Source organism: Buteo buteo, chromosome 16 (assembly GCF_964188355.1).
Source record: "Buteo buteo chromosome 16, bButBut1.hap1.1, whole genome shotgun sequence".
NCBI lineage: Eukaryota > Metazoa > Chordata > Aves > Accipitriformes > Accipitridae > Buteo > Buteo buteo.
Genome location: NC_134186.1, coordinates 22,200,050 through 22,210,507, shown reverse-complemented (window position 1 = coordinate 22,210,507; position 10,458 = coordinate 22,200,050). Strand labels below are relative to the sequence as shown.

Genomic DNA, 10,458 nt, shown 5'->3' with positions numbered 1-10,458 from the left:
GCCGTCGCCGGTCATGGCCACGGTGCGGGAGAAGGCGGCGGCTTTGAGCCTCGGCGCTGTCTGCAGCCCCGCCGCCAGGCCGCCGGGTACGGGGCGGGGAGGGGAAGGGAAGGGAGGGGAGCGGGACGGCGGCTGAGCGGGAGCGGGCAGCGGGCGCCGTGCCCTCAGCCCGGGCTCGGCGGGGACGGCTGGTGAGGGGACGTGAGGTGAGGTGAGGCGAGGCGGGTGTGCCCCGCTCCGGGGATGGGAGCCGTCCCGCTCCGCGCCCGGCCGCTGCCCGCCGGCGCCTTTCCCGGCTCCGCAGAGGTTCAAAAGTTGGCTGCTCTCCGCCGCCGGTGGAGGGAGGCGTTTCCGCCCGGGAGGCCCCGGCCGGGCTTTGCGTCTGCCCCGCACCGAGCTCGGCCGCCGCGGTGGGGCAGCTCCGCTGAGGTGCGGCAGCCCCCGGCCCGGGCGAGGGGGGCGGCGGGAAGGCGGTGCCTGCCGAGTGCCCGTGGAGCTGCGGGCGGCGGTGAACGACAGGGAGACTCGGGCAGCTGTTTCTGTCCTGAAAGCGAGTTAAGGAGCAGGTGGCTCGTTAATGCGACCGAAGGGCTAAAGGCTGCTCGCTGAGAACAATTTCTCCTTTTTTCCCACCTCGAGCACCTTAACTTTGAAAAACCTTGTAACCTTAATGCCACACTTAATACCACTTCCCCCAAAAAAAGATTTTGGGGGCTGTGTGTGGAAGGAAGAGGTGATAAAGCAGTAGTTAATAGAATTATTGCAGGTAGTATGTGTCGATTCTTGTTTTAGCAACAGAAAACAGCGTTGGTGTATGTTTGTTGATGTTGGGTTTGGTGGTTTTTTTTTTCTTTCCAAACAGGCTAGCCAGCTATCAAAATGTAGGGCTGGAAGGAAATTCTGTGTTGTGTTTTGTTTGTTCTGCCTACCTGAAGGCGTCATCAGGTTAAAGTATCAGCAAGTGCGTGCCTTGTCAGTCTTGTACTTTTAAAGCTTTGGAAACTGGAGATTCTGGAAGGTTTCTACCTAGTCTGGTTCAATGCCTTGTAGTAAAAAACTTTTTCCCTGATACAAATATTTTCAGAAAGCAGGTGTCTATTTGATAATGGCTCTGAAGATAACCATTGCTGTCCTTAATAACAGTGTTGGTGTATTCCAATGCTATAGTGTTGCCTGCTTTTTTTTCTTTTTCTTTAGTCTTTATTGTCTCCCTAACTTCTCCCCTGCCCCTGCTCTCTCTGCCAACTTGCTAATTTCTGACCTCTCTGGTAGATGGAGATCAGCTGGAAATTCTGGTGCCCAAAATTGGAATACAGTTCTCTAATGCCACTTCAGACTGAACAGAAAAAATACCTCTTGCATCTTTGTGGAAAATGTTCATGGTAATATGTTCCAGAATGAGTTGCATGTTGGGTTTTGTTTTTTTTTTCAAACACTGCATCACACTGTTAATTCATTTGGTTTGAGGTCTGTCATAACCCCAGATGGCTTTCTGTAGGATTGCTGCCAACTCCTCATTCTGCATTTTGTCCTTCAGCTTTTGATTTCTCTCCTCTTCTGCTTTCTCTCTTAATAAATTATTCATCTGATTTACTGAGAAACACGTATTCTAATTCTAGCCTCTCTGGTGGCTGCAACTCTTCCCAGTTAGGTGCCACCTACAAACTTTGTAAGTATATTCTGTATTTTTAAGTCCTTGTGGAGGCTGAGTCTAGCCTCTGGTCAAACTGTTAGTTGCTAGCATGCTATTCTTAATCAGATTGGCAAATGAGTAATAGTTCAGTGGTTTTATTGGGGGAGGAAAGACTGGTTGGCTCAAGGAAGTGGCATTGAGTACACAGCTTAAATCTCAACTGGAGCTGTGGTGTTAGAAGGCTGTTCTGTGGGATAAGTGTTGAGTGAGTGGTGTCTCAAGAGAATTCTTGATCTTGTGATATGCTAAGCACTGATACTAGGTAGCTTGTGTGTTTGCACAGTCCTGTAGGAAAAAAAGGTTCTGTTGTGTCTCTTCATTCCTGCTTCCCTCTTCTCTGCCCAGCTGTATAGTTTTGTCAGTGTTAGTAGAGGAACTGGGGAGTTACAAGTACATAGAGCTAGTTCTTGGTTGTGGGAACATGTGTGCTTAGGAGTAGGTTCTGCAAGTGTAACCATTAGGTGATGGAGGAGCATGCAAAAGGATAGTGTCAAAGTGACAGGCTGAAAAAGTAGAAACTCCTGGTTGCAAAGCTTCAGGCTAATGTAGTGAGAGCAACGACCACAGTGAGATACACTGGTACAATGCAAACAGACTTGCTAAGAAAGTAACAAAATGTTAATGCGTAAGTAACCTAAGCCAAACCGGAAGTCTCAAAGATTTTTAAATCCTCGCAAGAGTCATGAAAGCTAGTAGCCAGAAAGGGGACAGTTTTTCTCTAATTGCAGCATGAATTCAATCTTTATGCTTTCTCTGTTCTTAGGCTTTAGCTTGGCGCAGAAACCATTTGGAGCAACATACGTCTGGAGCAGCATTATCAATGCACTTCAAACTCAAGTGGAAGTGAAAAAGCGTCGCCAAAACCTGAAGTGCTATCATGACTGTTTTATTGGTTCAGATGCGGTGGATGTTGTCTTTGCCCATCTTCTACAGAACAAGTATTTTGGGGATGTTGACATTTCCCGTGCTAAAATAGTGCGTGTATGTCAAGCGCTGATGGATTACAAAGTATTTGAGGCTGTTTCAACTAGGGTCTTTGGAAAAGACAAACGGTCTGTATTTGAAGACAGTAGCAGTAGCCTCTACAGATTCACAAATGTCTCAAACCAAATGGAACTTGATAAAGATTACCAGCAGTGTACACCACGAAGGTTAGTATGTGGAATGTGAAGATAAGAGGGTTTTTTACAGTAGGAAAATGTTACGTGTTCTGGGGGAGAGAAGGGAAAGCTTTTGCACAATTACAGGACCTGGGGGAGGGGGAAGTAGATACTATACAGATGTTTGTGGGTGGAAGATAGGTAGGAAACAGCAATTTGAAGTGAGTAAATCATTCAGCCTGTGTAGTTACTTGTTTTCTGTGTCTGTTATCACATTGCCTTGGGGGGGGGGGGGAGGGTAGAAATTAAGTCCATTACAGATACTGATCTGGGCTCTAAACCAATATAACCAACTGGAATTCAGGTGCACCAAACAGGCTAATGCAATGGAGTAATCTTTAGTCACTGCACACCTAGCTCTGGTATAAGCCAGTAATCCATCCAGGTTTTAAGTAAAAAACAGGTAAAAAATTGTTTCCTTCTTTCATCATCTTAGCTTCACTACACTTCAAATTTAGCTTTTTGAAACGTGTTCAGCTGTTTCTTCATGCATGTATGACTTGTTTCTAGGCTAAGTAGCAGGCTGTTATGCTATTGCATGCCATCGCAGAACCAGAGGGAAGTGCAATGGTGAGGTTTTGTTTCCCTATCTCTTTAGGAGTGGGCAAAGAAAACTGTGGTACTAACTAAACCACCACAAAACAGAACACACTGCTATGTAGATGACACTTCGCCAAATAACTTCCCTTAAACAGTTTTTGTCAAGTGTTCATCTCTGAACATATTCTGACATATTCTTACAAGAAGCTACATTCATGTAGTTTTTGCAATATTTTTAGCAATATGCACTTTTGACAACTGCAAATAGTATTGACCCAAAAAAAAAAAAAAAAAAAAAAAGAAAAACCTTGTGTGATAGATGTGTTCATAAGAGTAGCAGGTGTGAACCTCAGTGCGTCAACCCAACTGATCAGAAAATGCTGGAAGCAGAGATAAAAAATGGATAGTTCCTTGGTCCTGCATCTGCTTCCTCTTCCTGCCCCCCCGACTAGCTCTTGTTCTGTGCTAAAGCAAGCTGTCCCAAGTCTTTACCTGAAAAGAGGAGAATTTGTGAGAAATTAAAAACTCTGTAATCAAAAGTGGTATTTAAAAATACATTAATCACAAGGGCTGTTAAAGGAAGACTTAGAATATATTGGACAAACAGTCATGAAACAAGGTTATTTGTGTTCTATTAGCATAGAATGAAAGTGTTTTTCTTCTGGGCAGGGCACAGGTCCATTGGTTTACATTTCTTCGTTTAGTGAAAGGAACAGATCTACTGATACATACAACTTGTCACGTACATAGCAAAGACAGTGGACATCAAAAGGATTTTGCAGTGCCCTAAAACAAAGAAGCTATAGAAATTGAAGTTAAACAAACATGCTTGGAGGAATAGTAATTTTGTGGCTGAAGTTGTTATGCTATCTACTCGATAGCATGTGAAAGCAGTTATGAGAAGAACCAACTAACGCACAGAAGTGGGTGACAGGTTTCTGAAGTCTTCAATTAGTAGATGGCATGAACAAGCTGCATAACTTTAGGAATAGTGTTGCTACAGAGCAACCACCTTCTAGATTTTTCAAGAACAGCTCTTAATTTTTGTCCTCACTTTGCCATCAGGAATAATGTCTTAAAACTCTGGAGGGTTTGAAGGGGCAATTTTGTTTGGGTTTTTTTGAAGTAATTTTCCCTCCTTAATAATTTCCTCTTCTTGGATTTTCTCTGTGGTAATGGAGGTAGCTTGCTGATGCCGGCTGTGACAAGTTCAAAGAGAGGAGCTATGCACTTGTATGCAACTGTTGCACACAAATAATTCTCTAAGGTATCATACATTGTCCTGTGCGACTTGGACAGAGAAAGTATGGGGCATGGGAGAGGGGGAGAAGATTATACAAATATTTATATAGAGAAAACATTTTTTTAATCTCGGGCAGTTATCCTTATCTATATGTTACATGATATGTTTGGTTATCCATATATATGGATATAAATATATATAAAAATTGGTTTTTAATCTCAGACATGAGAAGAGCATGTTGTTTCACTCTACTGTCAAACCAGAAAGCTTGGAGGATCTCTGGGAAAACCTGAGTTTAAAGCCTGCAAATACCCCTCAAGTAAACATCTCTGATAGTTTGTCCCGTCGTGGTAAGCCAAATAATGTCTCAGTCATTTGTTTGTGAGAGAAGGAGGATAATAACTGTAGCACTGGAAAGGCTTATGCCTGTCAGATTGGAGAGGGAGTCAAACTGACTCTCATAGTATTTTGTTTTCAAAACCATGTCATAACAAAGGCAAATTATATTTGTTGCGGGCTTGCTTTTTACCACCTTATTTCATCAGACGGAAGCCATTATCTCTAGTTGAAATAAATCAGTGTTGAATTTTGTGGAGAAGAATACACAATTGTATAGAGCTTGATTTGAGTTAGGAATGTTCTTCATAATATTCAAGCACCTGCACTACTTCTGTGCTTGACTTAATCATGGCCAATAGGCTACTGTTAGCTAAAACTGTTCCCTAGCTTTTTAACTGTCTATCGGCACCATCCGGCACACCTTCAGTATTGTGTGAAACTGTTCTTGACAATTCATATCTTCTCTGATCTCAGACTAAACCATGATCTAATGCATTTTTTCCTTTGGTTAAAAGTGCTTACGCACCCTAGAAACTCAAAACTCAAGCCAGGTCACAGTTGTGGAAGCTGTGATAAGGATGGTGTCACTGTTACACTTTTTTTAAAAAATCCCTTATCTAGAACAAAGATTGCTTGCAAATTAGAGCACAGAGAATGTAAGGCACTTCAGGCTTATCCAAAAAGCAGTTCTTCAACACTTGTAGTTAACTCAACAAATGGCTAATTCTTGCCTTTTGTGGTGATAAAAGGCACTTAAAGCTGATAAGGCCCACACTTTCTGCTACTGTAAATCTTTATTGTGGTAAAATTAATCTGTTAGGTTAGGACTGATGGGAGGAAGGGGAGTTGTCTTTTTTCATAATCTCTCTTTTTGCACATGCTGAGTCTCCATGTGCTTTGTGTATTCCACCCTTCACAGTTATTAATGAAGTATGGCAAGAACAAACAATTGCTCGTCTGCTGCAGCTTGTAGACCTTCCGCTCCTTGAGTCTTTACTTGAGCATCAACAGATCAGACCTCAGCTTCCACAACCAGGGAAGGGAACTGGATATGTCATCACAAGTAACTACCTAGACAGAGAGATTCTTAAGGCTTTCAGTGACTCACAGTAAGTATTCATCACTCACCTCTGCAACTTTGAAAAACTTCCTGCTTTCATAGGAATGTAAAGCACAATTGATCTTTGCGTAAAAATGTAGTAGTCTCCAGTACTGCAGAAAGGATGTGAGTAGGTACTTTTCTCCCTGGTAGACTTTACTGGAAAAATTGGTAAATAACAATTGCTAAGCTCTAAACCAGAAGTAGCTGAGACAATTTCTGCTGAACACTGGAAGAGTTTTTGAATGCAATGATAGTATATGATAGTATTCAGAGGGGAAATTGTTTGCTGCACTGAGGGAAGAATAGAGCATTTTGCTATCATCTTGAAATTTTTTCCTTAAAAAAATTACTTGTGAGGGAATAGTTGAGTCTTTCCTATTATATTAAAAAAGCCAAGAATGCTGAGCCTGAAACTGTATATAAATACAGTTAAAAACATAGTCTGAAAAACTTTCACCAATCTGAATCAGATCAAGGTTCATGTTTCTGTTTATCTAGCAGTAATTATGTCCTTGTCTAACAGTAGAGGACATCACTAACTTCAGGTTTAACTGCTTGTGACTGTTTACCTGTGTGGATTACTAACTCTTCATCTTGATTAAATACATAACAAAGCGGTATATGGCTATGATCTACCTGAGTGTGTCAAGGAAAAGTTTCTTTTTGTGTGTGTGTCGATTTCTAGTGTATTCAAGTACTTACACATGCAGTTTTTGCTGCGATTGAGAAACCAGTCTACCTACTTTCTGTGAAAAACAATGCAACCAACTCTGAAAGGCATCGGTAAGTAATGCTACAAAGTTAAACCACTCTGTCTTCTAGAACAGACGAATGGCTCTCAGCAGCAATAGATTGCTTGGAATACCTTCCAGATCAGATGGTGGTAGATATTAGCAGGAACTTGCCTGATCAACCAGATAAAGCAGACACATGGAAACTACTGCTGTTTGAAAATATTGGTAGATACTACGGCCAAAAAAAGGAGCCACTTTTAAGCCATGCATCTGAAATTCATTCAGGAATTGCAGAACTATTAGGTAAGTAAAATAAAGCTGTGTTCCTAAGCTTATGTGAGCTATGTGCTGACAAACTGAGTATTTACTACAGAAGCCAAGCTTAAAGGTTGACTTCTGCAAGTTGTTTTTTTTTTTTAATTTCTAGTCATGAAGACTGTACTTTGAAATTTTGGTCCTGACTATATGCAGTTCTGTGGTTTTTGTTCAGGTCTATGTAGAATGGCTGTGAATCTGGAGTGCTATAATTGGATAATAGTTGGTATCCATGGAAATTAAATACCCATATGAAATTAAATATAAATATGGCCTAATATTAAATATTTAGGCCATAAGAACTAAACTTAAAGCTGTGTGGGTGCTTTGTACCCCATTCACAACTCTCCCTTCTTTTCCACAGAAATGTGTGTTTCTTAAATTTTATGTTTAGACAGCGTTTTAGAAAGCTTTTGATGTTTTAGTCCTCAGTTAACATCTTCTCATTCCTGTTCTTATTTTTCATCCTTCTCTGCTTTGATTATTCTTCTTATTCCATGTTGATGGGAATATTTTGCATTTATATCCAATTCTTCCTCCTACCTGATAAAAGGAGGAAACTAGTACAACCTACTTCATTTAAATAATTCACACATCCAAAATGGGTATTCTGCATGGTAAGGCCAATTAAAACTTAGCGAAGCTCTACAAAATGGTTTGCAGTTAATTCGTCAAGCTAGCCCATTTATCTAGGACATATCCCTCGTTTCTTGGCAGATCTTTATTTCCACAACAAGAGGTCATTCATTTTCTTGACAGAACCCTTTTCCTTTTTCAGTATTTTGCATTCCATTCAAGATGGCTGAACTGTAATTGAACTTAATTGAAAGTGAGCTTTCTTAAATATCAGGCTAAAAGCCTGGGTGTTGGCTCTTCTCAGATTGTATGCAAACAGCTCTCATGAGACTGTGAGAAATTTTTGTGAGAATGAATTGCTTTGCTTGACCAGTTCTGTTTAGAGAGATGAACGTCTGTTCGGTGGCTAATTTAAGTGTTTTATTGTAACATTTATTTAAATAAATATGACAATAGATACCTTTATCTCTCCCCAGTGAATGGGAAGATGGAGCAATCTTTAGAAGCTGTTCAACTCTATTTGAAACTTCTAGACAGCCAGGTCAGGGAGGAGTTCAGAAGGCTACTGTACTTCATGGCTGTTGCAGCACATAATTCTGAACTCAAACTACAGAAGGAGGTAAATGTGTATACTTAACTGTTACATGTTGCTTTACACTTACTGAAATCTAGATGTCCCAGATACTGGTCAGAAAACACATTTGTAGCTTAAAATATGTGACTACAGAAAAAGCAATTTACTCTGGAAGAACAAAGGTGATGCCCTTCTTAAAGGGCAAGACTAATTCTCCTCTTCTGATCATTACTTCACATTATTCTTTAGAGTGACAACAGGATGGTTGTGAAAAGAACATTTTCTAAAGCTATTATCAACAATAAAACCTTATCCAGAGGGAAAACTGACCTCCTGATCTTGTTCCTTGTGGATCACCAAAAAGATGTGTTAAAGGTAAGAGCTAGAAAATGACCAGGTTTTTGTTATCTTATATGCTTATGCAGAATTGTCTTTTTCTAAGCTGCTGTTTCACTGTCTTCTCTTTCTATTCAAGATCCCAGGGACGCTGCATAAAATGGTCAGCAATAAACTGATGGCTTTGCAGAAAGGCCAAGATCCTAGTAAGATAACAGGTAACAGTTTAAACTGAAGTTTTTACGCGTGTCATGCACCCAAATAAGAAACAGAAGGGACTGAGATGATGCAAAAAGACTTGCTGTAACAATGACTAATTTGACTCTAAAGGAGGATGGGTCTGTAGATTCTCGAGGGTGGTTGAGTGTGGTGTTAACTGTCTGAATGTCTCCTGTTTCCTTTTAGGATATACCTTTTGCCAAAAACTTGATGAAAGAGAGTATCGCTCCAATACGGAGAAGACCACAAAAGATGAGCTATTATCTCTATTGAAAGCTATTGATGAAGATTCAAAGCTCTCTGACAAAGAGAGAAAGAGACTGCTAGATCAGTTTCATAGTAGTAATCCAAGTATTTTTATGCAGTATTTTGGAGACAGAGTTACTAATATGTGTGTGTGACTTTAAATATAAATTACTTTCTATACTCCAGCATTGAAAACACTAATATATTTGTAAATCTTTTGTATTCATGTATCTAATAAAATTATTTTGTGGAAATGGATGGAATGTATACAATTATTACCGAAGCCAACGGTACCCAGGTTTAGCCTATACGTAGTTTAGCTTTACTCGTTCTTAATTGCTGTAAGGCCAAAATAATCCTTCCTTGTCCTCACCTAAAGCCAAGTCTATTGACTCCCTCTATTCAAGTATCAAAATTACTGAGATGGGAAGCGCCTCTCCGCGAAGGAGATCTCTCTGCCTTCTTTTGCCCCAGCACTGAATTTTATGCTGAACAGCTTTTTCTAATTGGCCTTGCATTATGTGACTGTCATGTAGCATTTATCTTTGACTTGCTGTGTAATGGACAGGGCTGAATAACATCTTATGCTTGATATTCCACAGCTTTTCTTCAAGCTTGCCAGCTAACTATGTTGTGTATGTGTATGACAAATTATTGTGCTGTTTTAAGCTAAAATGGCACCCTATTGAGCAATTGCTAGGGATGATGACTGACACTTTCCCAGCTGAATCCTACTCTGTACCTTGAACTCCCATTGACTCTCCTGGGATGGTAAAGATATTCTGCATTTTTAAGTCAGTCTGGCTTAGGTTGCCACAGAATGTACTCTTCATGGCTAGTTATCTTCATCCTTGCAGTGTTTTGCTCTTACTGATGTCACCAGCTGTAATTAGAAAAGAGCTGGAACAAATGAAAGGCCTTTGGCTTTTCTTATGGCTGTATATTTTATCTGTGTCTAGTCTACAGTGAAAATCCCAAGCTGTACAACACAGGCAATTGCAAGCAGGAAAATACATAGCATGATTAGAGATCTAATTTTGACTCTTGGAGTTATCTTTGGGTCGATGCCAGCAAAACTTCATTACAGCTACTGTTGCAAGAAATCACAAATTTTGTTCCATATGCAGTGCCGATAGAGCTCTGTTCTCTTTTATTTGGGGGAAAAAAAGCTAGTTTAATTGGGATCAAAGGTAATTTTTTAATCATGAAAACAAAGTAGTAATAACTGTTACATGCACTTGTGGAGAGCTGTTTTTAAAAACACAATCCTTTTTGAGATACTACTGTGTAACATATCACTAAGTAACTCTTCAGTCATTAGTGGTGTCTGTTGCCACTGGTTATTGCTTCTCCAGAGTACTTTCTCTGAAAGTGAGATGAT

At 40.4% G+C, this 10,458-nt stretch overlaps 1 protein-coding gene across 1 annotated transcript; it reads left to right on the top strand.

The window, feature by feature from the left end:
* On the top strand, positions 1-9,329 carry DEPDC7 (DEP domain containing 7). Its single transcript, XM_075048196.1, has 9 exons — positions 1-86; positions 2,457-2,844; positions 4,859-4,986; positions 5,895-6,084; positions 6,900-7,114; positions 8,179-8,321; positions 8,526-8,651; positions 8,752-8,830; positions 9,018-9,329. The coding sequence occupies exons 1-9, from the start codon at positions 14-16 to the stop codon at positions 9,230-9,232; spliced, it is 1,557 nt and encodes a 518-aa protein (XP_074904297.1). The 5' UTR covers positions 1-13; the 3' UTR covers positions 9,233-9,329.
* The last annotated feature ends 1,129 nt before the right edge of the window (positions 9,330-10,458 follow it).